We start from the raw sequence: 19454 nt of genomic DNA, 5'->3' as shown, positions 1-19454 counted from the left end.
CTGGGGGATCTCAACAGTATCTCCGAGACCACTTCCGTCAGCTCAGTTAGGTAAGCCATTGGGCAGCAAGGTGGGTGGTACACCAAAAGGATTCCCAGTCTGTCCCTCTGGCCCAGCACAAGGTGCAAACACTCCAGACCAGTGATTGCATGGACATGGTGCTTGGTGAGTGAGATGGAACTCTTATAGACCACAGCAACCCCACCTCCCCGACCCTCAGATCTACCATGATGCTGAACCAGATACCCTGGTGGGCAGAGCTGGGAGAGACTAACTCCTCCCTGTTCGCCCACCCAGGTCTTGGCTATACATGCCAGATCGGCCACCTCGTCCACAATCAAATCATGGACGAGGGAGGTTTTATTATGTACCGATCTGGCATTAAAAAGCAGCAACTGGAGATCTGAGAGTTGGCTGATAGGATAACCAACAACCCTGCGGGTATGAGAAGGACCAGAACGCGGCACAGCCACTACATGTCTGGGCCGCGTTCTCCTTACCTGGCACGTCCCTCTCATATCACCATACCTCCCTCTACCCGTCACTACGGCAAATGTAAAAAAAGAGATGATTCCATCCCTAACGTACACATTTCTGCAAGCAATTTCTTATCATATAATCCATTTTTATATGTTATTTTCACTCATATATTCATTTCAGTGCATGCTTTCCCCTATCACATGCATTTCTGTAAACATTGGTTGGTGAACTGTATTAATAAATTTGAATAAGTGCAAATCTCAAAGGATGGTTTTGTTTGGCTCTCATATTGTTTTGGAAAGTGCAAATTTGATAGATTCGGCTTCAAATGGGAACTGAATAGAATTTCTCACCCATCCCTATCCTGGGGTGGGGTACAAAACAATAAAATTCATAAATATCCAGCTTAAAACCAATTAATGTGTATAATAAGGATAAATGCACAAAAAAGAGAACTAAAATCCTTAATGAGAAGGCATAAATATTTATTTGGGGCAAAAGACAGCATTTATTGCTATTTTTTGCTTGTCCCTTATTCTCTGGGGCCATCATGCAGGTGATACCCTATTGTTCTGTTTAATCAGTCACATCTTTTATTACACCTCTACCAGTTTTTCTTTCTAAAGAACTGAAGGAGCAGGTTCCAGTACTGAACAAATGAATGTTCATGTTATTTTTCTAGCCTATTGTTAATAGACCATATAAAAAAGGCCAATTTTCATGCCTCAAAATGGAATTCAAATCTGTATGCGTACAGTCGGTACAGTCTGTGATGATCTAACTGGGGAAAAATGGTCTCGCTAAAAATGCTGGAACATAAATGATGGTATGGGTTGGAACAACTGTTGAGGGGGAGAGGCCATGCAAATCATGTCACAGGCAAAATCAGTTTGTGTTCCTGTGAGAAAATAGGATCTTTACCTGCAGAGGCCAGGTGAGAAAACATGTTTACTTGATTTACTGAAAAATCACAGTACCAGAACAAACGCAGAACATGACTGACTTCAGACAGCAATGACTGAAGTGGATTATCAGTTGCATCCAGATGAATGCTGATGGTGGGTCGCCTAAACCTTCACTGAGGGAATGCAGTTTGTGTAACAGCTTGACAAGCAGATTGGCATATTTGTACATACAGCCTATTAACTTTAACTGTGTTACCATCAGGCATGTTGGTTTGCTTCAACAAACCCAGGAACCAGAACTGGTCAATTTGTGGGGAAGAATATACTGAATGTAAGTAAATGGTGACAATTTGTTTTTCCCTCTCTTTCCTCTTATATTTTGTTTGGTGGTTTCATTCAGGCATACTTTCCCTCCCTTTTCCTTTTTTTGGGGGAGCAAGTTACACCATGGGAAGCAACTTAATATGCCTAGCATAATGTCCATTTCTTGAACGGTTTTCTATGCACAGAGCATTATTACTCTTACTCTTACTATTTCTATTTCTATTACTATTAGTAGTCCTCCTAAAGTGTGTAGAGTTCCTTTTTGTTAGTTGGAGAGGTGTAACTGAGATAATGGTGGAGAGGGGAAGTAACATCCAGTGGGGCAACAGAGAGAAGGCTAATGTCGTTTGTCTTCAGATGGTTCTGGGTTGAGCCCAAATCCTGTTCCTGCTGTCTAAATAAAAGCACTTTTGCCATCCGTGCAGATCCCGTGGCGTACAGAGAATATGAGGTAGATGGTGCAGGAAAGGGAGATGATGAGTTCACCTGGCTTATGACTCACACCAAAGCTAACTGCTTCAGGCATATATATGTTTTAAAGACTGTCAAGAAGTAAGAGGGGTGAGGTGATCCATATGAATATTCTCCACTGGCATGACCGAGGCAGTTTTAGCTCCAAAAGTGGGGACTGAAGTTATACCGAGATAGGTCCAAGTTCTCAGCTTCAGCTAGAAGAATTTGGAACCTGACTACCACTGCCTTCTCTGTCTCCTTGTCCAGGCATGGAACAGCAGAGACAGGCTTGTAATTTCCTGGATTTGGGGGTTGGTTTCTTGCTCTGCAAAGGGAGGTTTCTTCAGGAGTGGCCACTCCATGGCCACCTTCAGAGGACTGAGGGCCACTCCCTCTCTCATGAAGGCATTCAACACAGCCCATTAACCAGTCTCCTGACAAGGTGTAATCAGCTAGGCAGGCCAAAGACCTAGAGCACCTGGTTCACCAGGTTCAGAAAGCAACGGTGCAAAGAAAGGCATTCCTAGAGTCTGTCTCTGTTGTGAAATTTCTTCTTCAGTCCTGAGCACTTTTTGGAAGCAATGCAAAGACATATCTTTCAGGGGCGAGGGTTAAGCATGCAGAAAGGTGTGTGTCTGATAGTATTAAAGTGTGATTATTTTAATGGATTCTTTACACCTTTAAATTGTTATGTGCTGAAAGCCTTTGGGATAAGGCAAGGTACAAATCTAAACAAATAAAACATATTAAAATAAAAAATGTCATTTAAGCACTATCATCATGACCAGCTTCTCTGTTGATTTCGATGAATCTACTGAGTTTGACTTAGTCAGAAAGAACCCTGTGTGTCCAGGTAATTTGTCTTCAAATATCTTTTCCATCTTATGACAGTGCAATTTTGGTGGATCCAATTAAATGGTCATTCAGTTCTCCCTCCACTCCCTCTCCCAAACGGCTGATCAGCACTACCACAAATTTTCCAGCGGATCTCTGGCAGCTGGTTCAGGGAAGGAACTGTACGTGTAGCACTCATTTGAATTTTGTGCAGTTCTTCATCCAGCTAGAAACAATCTGCTTCCAAGTGCTGTGCCCTTGGTATGGATATACATAAGTATGTGTATTTTTTAGTTAATTCAAGTTGAAATCTTTTGCAAGGCAACTTACAATTGTGATGTTTACTGATAACTCTAAGATTTTAAAAAGTCAAGAGAAGATCAGGTGATGGTAGACACATTGATAAGCTAATCTCATTGATTTCTAGAATGTGAAGGTGATTTTTTAAGAATGTGGTGTAATGGCAGCCTAATCAAAGTCATTTATTTTCTAGCAAGAACATCTAACTCTTATCAGACATCAGCACCCCAAAATATTCCCCACTTTGTATCCTGTAAACAGTTCTTTCCTTTATAATAAATATTTGCATATTTCATGGCACATGGTTAAAAATAGATTTCATCACACTTAGTATGTTAAAATATTTAACTTTTGCCAGATTTTATGACAATCTGTGATGACCCGGCATGTCTGTGTATCTATGTTTGTGTGTGTATGTGTGGGCGTGGGGGGGGGAGACACCAGGAGGCCTTGTTCATTGCTTTTGATTTCAGACAATAGTCTTGTGTAACAATCCTAACATGCTTTACTCAGAAGAAAATCTTACTAATTTCAATAGAATTCACAGCCTAGCAATTATGCATAGAATTGCAACCTTAAATTATTTAGATTACTTCCAGATAACCTGAGGAGCGGGGCTTAGCAGCTTGACAGGAGGTAGTCTACCTATACTACTAACCTGCTTATTGAATATCATCCTGATTTGCTTTCACAATGTTATATGACATCCTCTATTTATTGAGCATTCATTCTGATTTGTTTGTGGAGAAGTTATATAACGTTGTGACCCTCCACACTGTCTAGTGCATTCCCCATCACTTTCCTTATGCAAAAAAGTGTGATGTTGTTTTTTGAAAAGGGTTTGTTGTGCAAGAGAGCCAAATCCACTTTCATTGCTTAACCGGAATCTTCCAGTATGCAATGACTCCAGCCTGCAAAATAGCCACAGTCTGGAAGCAGCCTCAGAGAGCAATCCTGAAAGGGTGACCCAGGGCCATAGGGTATATTGGAGACAGAGCTTCACCATTGGAAAGGGAGATCTGATGTCAGATTCTTCCATCATGGAACCCAAGGTAGCATACATAGGGTTCTGGAGTTGTTTCCCATCCAGACACTGACCAGACCCAGACCTGTTCAGTTTCAGCAAGGTAGCTACATCATGTGCCTTCAGACCATGTCCTTACTGAAGAACTCTATGAGATCTCAGTGTCATCCTTCATGAACTAAGAGGACATGCAACATGTTTCCACTGGCTTGCATGGCAGGGGAAGATCAACAAAGCTGAGCAAGGTGTCTTTCATGGAAGAATCCCTATCATTAAAAATCTTCTTATGAAGAAAGTCTTGACAAGTTTCCAAAGAACTCCAGAGCTCACAAGCACATACTTTGAAAACCACTGGAATTTCTTTCAACTGAGCAAATGCAATCCCATTGTTCTATTTTGGTGAGCAAAAATACAGTGGGCAGCAGACCATTAGATGAAAACTAACTGATCCCACTGTTCATGCTCTGGTGAGCACAGTCCTGTGTACCTTCTGGGTTTGAAGCCAAGAGACATGTCCCCTCCCAGAAAAGTCAACAAAACCAAAATATAGCATGTTCATACTTCTGTTCCAAACAACAATAAGCATCAGAATGAAGCAGAAGAGTATGGCAACACCAATAAACTTTTAAGTCACTTGAATAAATATTTTAATTTGATTCTGTGAGACATATTATCCCCCCTCCTTTTAGACAGGGGTCACATCCACACCATGGGTGGTATTCAGTGCTTAGTTGAATACAACCAATACATTTAAAGCACTCTTATACCAATTTAACAATCATGGTTTCCCCCAAAGAATCCTGGGAACTAGTTTGTTAAGGGTGCTTGGAACTATAACTCCATGAGGGGTCTCCTAACAACTCTCAGCACCCTTAACAAACTACATTTCCCAGGAGTCTTTGGGGGGAAGCCATTACTGTTAAAGTGGTATAGGAGTGATTTAAATGCATGATGTGGATGTGACCAGTGCTTTTATAAAACTAGCAGAGCTTGGAAAAGTTACTTTTTTGAACTACAACTCCCATCAGCCCCAGCCAGCATGGCCACTGGATTGGGCTGGTGGGAGTTGTAGTTCAAAAAAAGTAACTTTTCCAAGCTCTGAAAACTAGGTGTATGTTTTTTAAAAATCTATTAATTTGTGAGGGTAGTTTGCATTTATGAGAGAAACCTGGACACCTATAGAGATGTTTGAGGAATGTGCTAGTTGTGAATTACAACACATACTGACTTGACTTGATTTGTGCTCCCAGGACTAATGTGTGGACCATCACTATCTTTTATACTTCCAAAATGATCTGATGTAAATTTAGGCTCTTTTTTTTTTTTACAAGATGTATTTAATATGCAGTATGGTGTAATGATTAAAGCGCTGGACTAGGACCTGGGAGATCAGGGGTTGAATTTCCACTTGTCTCTGAAGCTCATAGCCTCTCAGCCTAACCTATCTCACAGGGCTGTCATGGGGAGAGGGAGAACCATGTACACCACCTTGAGCTCCGTGGAGGAAAAGTGGAATATAAATGTAATAAATAAAATAATATTTAAAAGAGAAATGCATTTAGAAATATTCGTATTTAGAGAAAATACAGTTAAAATATGTTCATATATTTAAATGTGAACTTTTGTGGGGGTTTAAAAAATTTCAGATTATTGCAGAAATGGGATGAAACTGACTTGTAAGTGAACAAATGAGAAGGTGTCATGGACCTGAAATAGACTGATTTCATTCATCCTGCTTACATAGATGAAATATTTCTCTACTTTACTTCACAGATTATTGATAAGTGAACCGTCACAGCCAGTGGTGAAACAACACTCACAAATGTGCCGCAGTTATTATTTCTCCATCCATGTGTGGCTTTTTCTTCTCTGGGGAGGGTAAGCTGAAATATTTAAGAATATATGTAGTGCAGCTAATCCCTTTAAGGAAGAAAATAAGTTATAGTTCCTAGAGTTAGGAGCTGGGTATGGGATGGTTTTCTAATACAGAAGAATTCAGATGGTTTTCTGGGGCTGTTACATGGCTTAAAAAACAGAGAGGGAAATTTAGACAGGATTTTTGGAATTAAGAAGAAAAGAGGATATGCATCATTGAAAAAAAAGACAAAAATGTACACACATTTGTATATGCTAATTTGTATATGTAGATGCAAATTTAGAAAATAATTGCTAGAATGTAAATCTCACAGAAGGCAAGCCAATTTATTTCCTAGCTAAATCACCCCAAATGATATTTTGAATTAATGTGCACCCTGCCCATAGATCACCTTAATTATTCTTCAATTAATTTATCCCAATTAATTTCCAGCCAATATCCTGTTCCACATTAATTCCACTGATTAATTATCCCCATTTTTTTAAAAAAAAAAGTTAACAGGGTGTGCAAATGTTAAGGTGGTGTTTGTTTGAATCATGGCTGGATTTTGGAGGGAAAGAGTTAAAGGGGGAGTTTGATTCTCCACATTCACTTGAGGTTGAAGGGGTGCGTGTGAGGCCCAAGACTTTCCCTCCTCCTCCACTGCCACTGCCGTCAGCCATGACTTGTCTTGGAATCTTTTGTCTCCCCTTTGGGTTCATTTTCTTGAATTTTACTTTTGACTGAAGAAATCTCTCTCTCTCTCTCTTCCCCCATCACTTTTTCTACCTCTTCTTCAAAGTGGAAGGTTAATAAGAGCTAAGATGGCAAAAGCAACAGAGTCTACAAACCAGGCTCGGCCTCAGGAGGCTTGTGTCCATTGGTGTAACCCTAATGGCGCCTCAGGCTCTTGTCCCTCTTAATTAACAACTAACCATGAGGTGCTTCCCACTTTAGCTTGTTGCATACCCAGAAGAACTCTTCACTGCCTAATTCAAACCATGTTCTACTCTGAAGTAAGTCTTGCTGACTCCCTTCCTTCCCGCTGGTAAACTGGGTTTAGGATTACAGCCTTGGTGGTAACTCCTGAGCTTAACAAGTAAAACGGCCAAACAGGGCTCTTGAGAGGGATTCCTCAATGCCCTAATACAGCCTTTCCCAACCAGATGTGCCTCCAGATGTTGTTGGACCACAATTCCCATCTGTCCTGACCATTGGCAATGCTGGTTGAGGCTGATGGGAGTTGTGGTCCAACAACATCTGGAGGCACACTGGATGGGAAAGGCTGCCCTAATGGCTCAAAGCTCCTCTCCAGCTTTTGAGAGAGGGTCTTATGATGAGATGAGGAGGTTGTGGTCTTTCTCTTCTTTTCTTTTGCTGCTCAAATTGAAGCCTTAAATGCAGGCCCCATGATGCTTGCTTCTCCTCCATTCCTCCTCTCCTCAGGCAGCAAGCCAATAAAAAAAAGCCAGCAGCCCTACCATGGTTGCCTGCAGCAACTTGAAACTGGCTGGGACACTCTGCTCTCCCCCCTCAAAAAATAACATGAGAACATAAGAAGAGCCTGCTGGATCAGGCCAGTGGCCCATCTAGTCCAGCATCCTGTTCTCACAGTGGCCAACCAGGTGCCTGGGGGAAGCCCGCAAGCAGGACCCGAGTGCAAGAACACTCTCCCCTCCTGAGGCTTCCGGCAACTGGTTTTCAGAAGCATGCTGCCTCTGACTAGGGTGGCAGAGCACAGCCATCACGGCTAGTAGCCATTGATAGCCCTGTCCTCCATGAATTTGTCTAATCTTCTTTTAAAGCCATCCAAGCTGGTGGCCATTACTGCATCTTGTGGGGAAAAAACTCCAAATCACAGCCAGATCCCCATAAAGAGAGCTAAAATAGAGGGCTGTCCAGAAGGAAAAGTTTCCTGGTCCTGGCCAATCTATTCATGGGATTGTTTGAAGACATGATATAAGCCCTGTAGTATAGGGTATGAAACATGGCAGACTCCCTATAATCCTGCTTCATCAAGGTGGCCTAGCATAATTTACTTATTTGTTTCACCCATTTCTATAGCATACTTATATTCTATACATTCTGTTATGTAAATTCTTTTATTTATTTATTTGTTTGTTTATATCTATTTATTTAATTTTTTTTACCTGTCCGGCACCACAAGGTCCCAGGGTGGGTTACAACAACAATAAAATATAATACGGTTATTAAAACACACACAGATAAAATAGTTACAAAACTGTTCTAAACAGAACAGTATAGATCAGTAGTGAGTGGCAGGGTGGGGTGGCTCACCTGACCTCCCATCGCCGGTGTTGCTGTGGCTTATCAGGAGTGAGGGGCAAGGTGGCAACAAGGTTGGCATGGTGCAAATGCACAGGTATTTTTCATTCAAACTCTCCAAGGCTGCAATATGAAACATGGTTTCAAATAGGCAGATTTAGGAACGGGTTTCTGTGTCTTGGGAATACAGGCTTTGCCTCATCACCTGAGAACAGAGGCCACTACTTAACTCTAAACTGGCCTGTGGACTTTCACCAGTGGTGGAGAACCGCCTCCAGGTAGGCCTAATTAGGCCCAGCAGGGGTCCTAACTTGGCCTGCAAGGCTATTTTTTTCTCCATGCCATGCTCACCTGCCCCACACCCCCATGTGTGACATGAAGTATGGGGAGGTAAAGACACGGGTGCCAAGAAACAATCAGGAGCCTTAAAATGCACTCCCAATTATTCCTTGGCAAGTGGGGCTTGTATTCAGCATCTTTTAAATCTGATGCCAAATGCAAGCCCCTCTGGGACTGGTTTTGTTTGGGAACTCTCAGTTGAAAGGTGGAATTTAACCCATACTGAAGTTGAATTTGCAAAATACTTCAAACAAACTAGAATGTGCCATATAATTTCTCCAGATCCAGGGCTCAAGTTCAGGAACAGCAGGGACTTGCTGTCTCTCAACTGCACTGCTGAAGCTAGACCTACTGTTGTGAAACGCAAACAGCAGTTATGTCACCTTTCTTGGGTTGCTGCCTGGCCAGAGTTTCACCCTTTCATGTAATTGCAGAGCAGGGAGTAAAGGTCTCCCCCCCCCCAAAAAAAGTTTTGTTTAATTTGTTGCTGTTTCCCAGCTTTCTATAAGATGCACGATTTAGGAAAGAAAACAACAGAAGCACTTTGTCTCAAGGGTGTAAAAAAAAAAGTGGCACAAGAGGCAAACTTTTTTTGGGGGTTGGGGGGGGGACAGTGGCACCAAGCTTACCTGAGATCTATCCTGTATGAAAATTATGATGATGATGGTTTCTTTCTATGCCGCCTTTGGCCAAAAGGCAGTTTAACAAAAAATAAACACAAATACAGAATACACATCAAGAAAAAAGTACAGTTTACAAAAATTAGATAACAAAGTATTAACGTTATTAAAAAGCAGCAATAACAACTTTCAATGACAATAACAGGCAACACTTTCCTAATAAAAATGAAAAGCTTCAAAATTTATACTGATGTCGCAACCATTTGGCAGTGAGATGGCTGCCTCACAAGACCTGTCCGCAACCTGCGCCCCCCATAACTAGCCTGCTGCCCTCAGGTGCAGTTGGAGAGCACTATCCCATTGACAGTATTGACATTCAGTTGCCAGCCCAGTCAGTTTTAGCACATGGAATGATGGGAGCACCATCTTGTCTTTCCCTGAAGCAGTGAAATGTCATCCCTGTGAACAGTTGCCTGATAGAAACGATCCGGATGCTTTGATAATTATATAATTGTCAGCAGGGGAGGCTTCCCATTGTGGCAGAGCCAGAGCGAAAGTGTTCCAGCAGCAGCGTCATTGTTGCTTTCCGGAAGGAGGGTGAGGTGGAGGTGAGGTTGGGGAGCACAGGCGCGCTGGTGGGCACATTGGATTGCTTCTGCCAATGTGACCAGATGGTCCTGACCTAACTGCCTGCTCACCCCACTTCCTCCTCCTCCCAGCAAGTGGTAGCGACGTTGCTGTCGGGAGGCTATTGCTGCAGCTCCATCCTACTAAGTGAGCCACTCCTTGCAGTAAACACTGAAAGGGTGTGATGGAATAGCTGTATGTATTTCCTCAAAACAAATTGCCTTGACTGTTTTTTTGCATCGTAGTGGGAACCAGTGGCCCTGCAAATGTTGTTGGGCTACAACTCTCATCGTCCCTCGACCATTGGTCATGCTTGCTCGGGCTGCCACGAATTGGACTCCAACAACATCTGAGGGCTGCAGGTTTCCCATCCATTTTACATGCCCAACTTCCATGGGCATGATGCTGCTTAGTGGTAGCAGTTGGTCAAGCTGAACAGCCAGTTGTGACTTAGACTTTGGAAGAAGATCCACAGGTATGGCCAATCCCCATGATATATTGCACTGAAAATATATGCATCATGTAAGATTCATATGCACTGGAACGCAAAGTCATATTTCAGTTTTCATTGAAAGATATTAGGTTTCCCTGAGAGTATACTTGGGCAATCTTCCATGTTTCCAAGCAATGGGAGGCAGAATAGGGACTATTTACCTTCTGTGCAGGAACTATACCTAGTTTCAGCTTTTTATTTGTTGAGAAGCAGTAATCTGGAGCAGCAACAGGAACACAGTTTAATGTTCCACGTGTCACATTTTTTTGAATTTGGATTCGAAATAATCCTGCCACGTGGGCTTTGTCCTATGTTCTCAGAAATTAGAGGTGGGGCAGACAGTGGCTGATGATTTATACTGGACACAGGGAGGGGCTCTTCTTTTGGCTCAGTCTTACCAAATTATCTCATACTTGCTGTCCAAAACATCCAGGCATTTAGGATTTTCCCCGTGTGCTCTAAAATTATTCTTGGCTGATAATTAAATCCTGACGAATGTGGCTTTGTGAAAATTCAAGGGGAAAACCTGTTCCCTCTTCCTTGCAATTTCTTCCTGGCCCCAGAAGACTCCCTGGTGCCAGGAGAGAAGCATGCATGTGTACTCCTTGCCAGCTGTGGTTTTGGGGGCTCAGATGGCATTCTGTCCCCCAATATTGTTTTGCAGTAGAGGGCCTCTCCCAAGCACAGAGACCCTCTCCTATGCCGTACTCCCCCGTTTTCCGCTGCTCAGACCAAGGGTTGACAATGTGGTGCCCACAGGCACACATGTGCCCACAGAGGCCTTTCCTGAGCCTGCAGGCTCCCCTCCCCTGCCTCTCCCTTGAAAGAACCATTTAAGTGTCGCAGATAAAATAGGTGGTGGTGTGTGCTTCATTGTGGGGTGTGTGTGCGTGCGTGCGTGTATATGTTGTCCACAACAGCTTCTGCAATTTGCAAATCTGCCTATAGGCCCCCAAAGATTGGTGACCTCTGGTCCAGGATCTTCATGTAATTAAAGGCCACTACTTTTTCTGTTTTTACAGTTGGTACCTGCCTCACACCAGTCCTGTCTAGCCTTTCCTCCAAACTCTGTGGTAGTGATTAGTAGGAGCCTCCTACCGTGGTTCCCAGTGGACTCCTTTTCCCTATATTCCTGTTTCTCCAAAGCAAGGCCTCATTCCCCAAGGCCTATCTGCAGGGCCAGCCCCAGGCATGCTGGGGCCCTTGGGCACCAGCTTGCCCTGGGCCCTGGCGCATGGATGTACGCCCCACCTACCTACCTACCAGGTGGGAGGAGTAGTGGGGTATCGGGCAGGCGAGCAAGCAAGCGGTGGAATGGGATGGCGAGTGGCCAAGTGAGTGGGGCATGCGAGTGGGGGGCAGGACAGTGGGAGAGCAAGCAAGCGGGGGAGAGGGTGAGCAGGTGGGGATGGAGGGCGAGCGAGGGAGCAAGCGGGCAAGTGTGGGCAGGCCGGCAAGCGGCCAGGCAGCTCCCTCTCTGCGATCCGCAGCAGGGAGCCTGCCGTGGAAGGGGACCACTACTCCCCACCATAATGAGGGGCCCTTCAGGGGGGCCTGTGGGCTGTGGGGCCCTCAGCCAGGGCCCCACCTGGCCACCCTTTGGAGCCGGCCCTGCCTATCTGTATGCACCAGCTGAGGATAGGTGAGCACAAGTTCACCAACTAAGCACAGGGTGAAATGTTTTCAACTTCCTGCCGGAAAATTACTTCTGCTGGCAGGGGACTGAAATGCTAGAAAATAGGCTTCTGGATTCCAGTCTGAGAAGTGTTTGTTGGTGGGAATGGAGCATACCAGGGCAATCGAGGCCAAGCTCCAGTGACAGTTGGGTGTCAGGGACTATTGGAAGTTAATATGTGCTTCCCCATGCATTAAGAAGGCATGGAAGTTTGGGCAGAGAGACCAGTTTGGGGACTGGCTACTAATCCTGGGGGAAACGGACAGCATAAGGGACTTGCATTGGCCGTTGCTTCAGGCTTCTCTTTCTCCCTGTTTTACCTAGAAGGCAGGCAGGGTTGGTCATGTGTCAGCAGTCAGGGCTGTTGATAATATCACAGTGTCTCCGCCTGCTTTATGCCAAAGTTATGGAAGCTGTAAACTGGGAATGGGAAGCCTCAGGCCTGGGGGCCAAGTGTGGCCCTCCAGCTTCTCTGTCTGGTTCCTGGAACTTTCTCCAGCCATGCTCCCTCTCCCCAGAGTCACATCCCTTACTGAGCTGTTTTGTGCATTCCTTGAGTATTTTTGCCTGGCTGAAATGCGTCCTTGAACTCTGATAATGGTTCTTGCTTGCCTTTGGTTTAATTTATTACATGGTGCACTTGTTGTTTTGAATTCTATGTATACTACCACTAGAACACATGGTGAAGGGCACACTGTAAATGCATAATGACCCATTTAGTTCAGTCTTCATATAATCCCACCTAATCAGAGATCACATACTGGTTGGGATGGTTGTTATGATGCTATGCAGCCAGTCAAAATTCAGTATTTGGGCAAATGAAGTTCATTTAGAGTGAGAACAATGGCTATACCCAAGTTATATGAGTGGTCCTAGTCTATCCAGGATTACAAGTGACCAGGTATCCTAAAACAAACATTTTTTCAACCTTCCCTGAAAAATAGCGGAAGAATCCGTTGGGTTGTATTCTGTGAAGTTGTCCCATTAGCACAATGGATTCTGGGGGTCCCCCCAATCCTCCGGAGCAGATTTGGGTGGGCACGGGAGAGGGTTGTGTGGTGAGAAGAGAGGGAGAGGAAGACCTGTTGCGCAGGCGGAAGTCCTTGCGCTAATGGGACAACTTGACTGGATACAACCCATTGTTTTTAAAGTCAACCAATGTTAATTGGATACAGCCTATCCTCTCACACTGAACAACAAGTAAGCATCATTAGCTATAAGGGTTTAATATATATGCTGTATAAATGCAGTATGATGTTTCTGTTTGGTTAGCATGCATTAGATTTGATTAGAAGAGCAAGGCAGCAGCTGCATAGCAGATGTCTGAATATCCACTGCCGTATTTAACCATTCTTTTTTTACTATTTTCAGAAAGTGCATCTTGGGTCATAAAATTGACACGTCAGATACTCGAATCACACCATCCCTCCCTGGATTTGGGAACCTCACCCAGGGATACAACAGATATCTCAGGCCAAAATTTGGTGGTATGACATCATTGGGTTCTTTTACAGCTATATAGGACTTGCCAATCAGTCATTCAGTCTTGCAGAGAGGAAATAATTTATTGGTGTTCATAATTTTCTGTTTTATCTGCTTGTTTAATATTAGTTTATAAGCTATGATTAGTTCCTAGATAGACCTTTACCTATTCCCATTCCATTTTATCAACTTTATCCCAGCTGCCTTTACCCTAATTTCAAAGTTGAGGAAGAATGTGGGACTTCTCGTGATGATACGGAAGTTTCTGTTTGCAAGGAGATTTTGACATAAGGGGACTGTATCGCATTCTCTTTCTGAATGTTTAAATCAGCTCTGGACTTAGAACGGGGTGGTAACCTCAGGCCCAGGAGCCAAATGTGGCTTTTTTTTTATCCAGCCTTTGGGACTCTCCCTAGACCAGCCTTTCCCACCCTTTCGTCCCCAGATGTTCCTGGATAATTCCCATCATTTCTGACTATTGGTCATGCTTGCTAGGACTGATAGGAGTTGTAGTCCAACAACATCTGGGGACCCAAAGATTGGGAAAAGCTGTTGTAGACCATGGCCCTCACTGGCCCTGCTCTGTGCCCCTCACTGAGTGTTTTTGCCTGGCTGGAATGTGTCCTTGAACCATGATAATGCATCTTGCTTGCCTGGATGGAAAGATGTGTGTGTGTGTGGAATCATCTGATATCCGTTTCTGGGCTAAATTCAAAGTGCTAGTTTTGACTTATAAAACCTTACACGGCGCGGGACCACAATACCTAGCGGAACGCCTCTCCCGATATGAACCTACCCGTTCACTACGTTCAACATCTAAGGCCCTCCTCTGAGTTCCGACTCACAGAGAAGCTCGGAGGGTCGTAACAAGTTCTAGGGCCTTTTCAGCGGCTGCCCCCGAATTATGGAACAGTCTCCCCGATGAGGTTTGCCTGGCACCTACACTTTTATCTTTTCGGCGCCAGGTGAAAACCTTTTTATTCTCCCAGGCATTTTAATCTATTTTTAAGCTTTTAACGTATATTAGGTTGTTTATTGTTTGGTATTTACGCTCTACTGTTTTGTGATTTTATTGTATTTTATCCTATGTTGTTCACCGCCCTGAGAGCCTTCGGGCTGTGGGCGGTATATAAATCGAATAAAATAAATAAATAAAATAAATTTGTCTGGCTGTAATGTAGTCTACTGTACAAAGATAAGTATCTCATTTATTGATCCACCCACTTTTTACTTCTGGTCCCACCAACCAGTGGCATGTGGCCCCCAGAATGTTGGTCTTGTGGGAATGCAGTCCTTGGGCTGAAAAATGTTCCCCACCTCAAACTAAGGAGGGGGAGAAATTTGATTCAGGTCTCATTTAAAGCAAAAATTATCACATTTGTACTTTCTGAAACTATATGAGAACCAAAACACAGTGAGTCTTGGAAATTTGCACTTACCTGAATATTGTTTCAACCAAACAATGTTTACAAAAATGCATGTATTGGGGAAAATGTATATAAAAATGAATATATTAGTGAAAATACACAAAAATGCTTTATATTAGAGGAAACTTGCTTACAAAAATATGTACATTGATCAAAACTCCATACTATGTGTTTATTAGGAGAAATTTGCACTAAAATGCTAGAGTATTTTCATGAAGGTTTTTTTAAAAAAACAAAATCACAACTTACTGTAGAAACTTGGAGAACGTAATTTAAGACTGGGACAATGAGAAACTGAGAGAACTGAAATTGACTGATTCTTCCATCCCTTCCTGAGACTTAGAAGAATACAGGGAGCATCAACACGATTTGCTCAGTCAAATCCACCCCCCAAAATCTGATGGCACATTCTTATATCAGTGCTGGCCATGGCTAGCTGCCCAATTTTAAAATGTTTACTGTGTGATGATGTGCTCAGCTGTGATCTGAGCCCATGTTGAAGTCTCTTCATCATAGGAAACATGAATGGAGACTGTTATCCCCCCTGTCTCCCTCCCTCTCCCCCCTCACCTAAACACACTCACTAGGGAGTAAGGGCCACTGAACACGTTAGGACTTACTTGTAAGTAAACATGCATAGGATTGCATTGCACAAGACCTGATATTTTCCTTCCTCCACAAGTGCAATTGGATAATTTCAGTGTGTCATTATTGCTAAATATTTATGTACTTTGTGTATTTTGCCTTACTCGTCAAATCTGACTCCTTCTAACCTAATAATAATAAATATGATCTTCGCAGCTGTGGAGGAATTCAAGCAGGTTGAAATGTGTCAGAAGATGGACCTGGTTTATCCCGAGGACCCACAGCTGCTAACAGCTTTAAGATGCAGCAGTTTTTATGCTGGCATATTGCTGGCGGCCGCTGCTAAACATGGCAGGTCCCTGTACTTATTTATTTATTTAATTACACTTTTAAACCGCCCTATAGCAACATGCTCTCAGGTCGGTGTGCAATATGATAAAACCACATTTAGAACCAACGAATGTGGATAAAACATGTAAGTATAAAAACACATTAAAACAGATTAAGACAAAAATAGAACTTACAACTAATTAACAATAACATTAAAATTAAAAAACAAAACTAAAACTAAAATGCCTGGGCAAAGAGGTAGGTCTTGACCTGGCGCCGAAAAGATATTAAAGAAGGCGCCAGGCATATCTCGTCAGGGAGGGCATTCCATAATTCGGGGGCCACCACCGAGAAGGCCCTAGATCTCGTTGTTACTCTCCGGGCCTCCTTGTGAGTTGGAACCCGGAGAAGGGCCTTCAACGTCGAGCGCAGCAAACGGGTAGGTTCGTAGTGGGAGAGGCGTTCCATCAGGTATTGCGGTCCGGTGCCGTTAAGGGCTTTATAGGTAAGAACCAACACTTTGAATCTGGCCCGGAAACGTATTGGTAGCCAGTGCAGTTGGGCCAGAACTTGAGATTGTTCTGCAAGTCCCCTTGAGCTTAGTGGCACTTACTGCCAGGTGCATGTCTGGAAAGGACTGCAGCCTAATGGCCCTTTAAACAGTCTTACAATAACAACAGAACAGATAAACAGAACTGGCAAGGGGAACAGAGAAAAACTAAAAGAAAACAAAAGCTAGAATTTTAAAATGTTGGTCATTACAAAAGAGTACAAATATCTTAACAGACAGGCAGATAAATAGTTATATGCATTAGTTCTCTTGAATGATAGTAGCAGCAGAAGGAAATAACTCCCAGCTCATGAGACTACAGATATATTCTTTGAAAATAAAGGAAGTGTAGAGGAAGTGTCTGGTTACATCTCTGGGCATAAGTGTACACCAGTGGTGGGGAACCTTTGGCCCTCCAGATGTTGCTGAACATCTCCCATCAACCCCTGCAAGAATGGCCAATAATTGAGACTGATGGGAGTTGTAGCCCAACAATATCTGGAGGGCCAAAGGTTCTCCATCCCTGAAGTACATCTTCTAAGTTTCAGGAACAGTGATATGAGGGAACAAGATTTCTATACTATAAATAGGATTTTTGTCCAACCCCCTAATCTCACTTCATTATCCATCTCTCCCATGTATGAAGTCAGCACTTCAGATGTTTATTGCTGTATAAGGATGACCTGTAGATGCTTATTAAACATAAAGTTATGTTTATTCATGATACGGTTCATGTAACCTTCATTTTATTGGCTTGTTTCCGAATGTTCTGGGTACATCTGATCTTCAGTTTGACCTTCTTCAGTTTGACCTTCTTCAGTTTGGTCTTCTTCATCCTTTTTGTTGCTTGCATTCCTATAGTTCCAGTTATGGGGCTATGTACTATAAATGTTATAAATGCAGTTCCAAAAAGGAAAACAGAACACTGGGGCTAATCATTTGAATGTTTAAAATCATTTGCGTCAGAATTAATGAATTATCAGCATCCTGGACTTCCCAGTCAACATTCCACAGTTAAGGAGCTATGCAATGCAATCCTAAGCATGCCTACTCAGAGGTAAGTCCCACAGAGCTCAATGGGATTTATTACAGCCACAGAGAGTTATAGCCCTAACGGTTAGATGCATCATCATAGGTTGCACACTCACCATACAGTTAAAGCATCCTGTAGCTCTGTGAAGGGTAAACTACAGTTCCCAGAATTATTTGGGTGGGAAGGCATGCTTTTAATATGCTTTAAATATATGGTCTGTGCACAGCCTAAGTCTATAAATTCCAAGCCTCTCAAATGTTCTGTCAGGTCAACAGGAATTTTGACTTTCACTCATGTTCGCTTTCTGTCTTTTGCTTAATGGGCAAAGATGTCACTGCAAGTTTAGGAATGCATTCATTTGGTGGAGTGAAAGTGTACTGCTACCAATATGCTGTCCTGCTTAACTCCTTGGCCACTAACAATGAACACTGAATAATGGATGATTGAGATCAGCTAGGAATGTATGCAGGGCATAACTCCCTTCCAGAATAGGTCCTGACTCTGAGACACAGGAATGCAAGAAGCTGCCTTATATGTAGTCAGACTATTGGTCTGATTAGCTTGGTATTGCCTGCCTGCACTGATGCTGTAAATTAAACTTTCTTTTTCTTTCTCAGGTGAGCCTGTGGTGATAGCAATGAGTCTTGCTGTTGCAAGTATTTCCAGCATTTCTGAGAGTGATATGGTAAGCAAATAATCCCTACTGTGTATATAAGGAAATAGAGCAGGAAAATATTTCGGCTCCAGGAGAAAAAATAATCCAGATGGAGTTCCCAATACTTTGCAGTCCAGGTTTACCTGCAACTATTTCCATTGCGTTTTACCTGGAACTATTTTACTAAGCTAGTAAATGTGGTTAGCACTGCAGCCATAGATTTCAGAGTGATTCTGTGCCATTAATAGTTCTCTCTTTATTTCTTCCCTTTCATCTGGGATGTTAGCAAGTAAGAGAGAAATCCTATCCCTACCTTGAGGCCTGCTAAGGGGGTATACCACTAGTGGGATAATATGTATGCTGCCAGAGGGCTCCCCCTCAGTATACACGTGGGAATCTCCATCACTGTACCAGAGGTGCAGAGGGGAAAGCAGGGTGTGTTGAGAGCAGTTATGGATACATTCCAACCACGGCTTGTCTCCCTGATATGCCTGCCAGAACAGCATAATCACAGATCTCTGCCAGCCCTGGGCCTAACATATATAATTCCCACCCACTGCAGTGGGAGGGGAAAGGAAATAGCTGGTCCTCATTTTTCGCTCTGGCCGCTATGAACTGGCAGGGCAATGGATCCAGCAGTGGCTGCACCAGTGGATCTCCCTTCATCCCTTCTTCGTAAGTGACCCACAGGATGGCTCTGCTGCCTTATATGTGCAGTAGACATGGCATGTTGGGTGAGTTGATCTGATTCTAGAGAACCAAGCACATTTTTTCATGGAGGGATGTTTTTGCTTTATGTTCTATGTCGGAGAACCATAGATTTGTTTTTACTTTTATTAAGAAAGTCAAATTGCTTACCCTAGAATGGCATTCCAGGATATTTGCTTATACTTGGAGGTGGACATTAGGAATGTAACGTTTAGTTTATTAATCAGGTAGATTAATTTGTCAAAAGTCCTTTAACTAACTAAAAAACTGAAAAAAACTAATTGTACATCAGATTTTTTTTTTTAAATAACTATTTGTAATACAAATACAGAAATTGTGGGTGGTAGGGCTTATCCTCTCGCACAAGAGGGAATGCCTGCTCCAAGATCATGCCTGCTATGACACATGTAGGTATTGTCCAGAATAACTGCTTATTCATCTGCAAATTTATGTAGCTTCAGTTGTTTTT

At 43.0% G+C, this 19454-nt stretch overlaps 1 protein-coding gene across 1 annotated transcript in view; it reads left to right on the top strand.

The window, feature by feature from the left end:
• Nucleotides 1-1643: 1643 nt before the first annotated feature.
• GABRP (gamma-aminobutyric acid type A receptor subunit pi) overlaps nt 1644-19454 on the top strand; it is a 49053-nt gene continuing 31242 nt past the window's right edge. The window contains exons 1-4 of the mRNA XM_061626164.1: nt 1644-1716; nt 6094-6198; nt 13587-13702; nt 18240-18307. Of these exons, the coding sequence (XP_061482148.1) occupies nt 6143-6198; nt 13587-13702; nt 18240-18307 (240 nt within the window). The 5' untranslated portion in view covers nt 1644-1716; nt 6094-6142. The remainder of the gene's footprint in view (nt 1717-6093; nt 6199-13586; nt 13703-18239; nt 18308-19454) is intronic.

This window comes from Rhineura floridana, chromosome 4 (assembly GCF_030035675.1).
Source record: "Rhineura floridana isolate rRhiFlo1 chromosome 4, rRhiFlo1.hap2, whole genome shotgun sequence".
Classification (NCBI taxonomy): Eukaryota; Metazoa; Chordata; class Lepidosauria; order Squamata; family Rhineuridae; genus Rhineura; species Rhineura floridana.
This window is presented reverse-complemented; position numbering and strand designations above follow the sequence as displayed.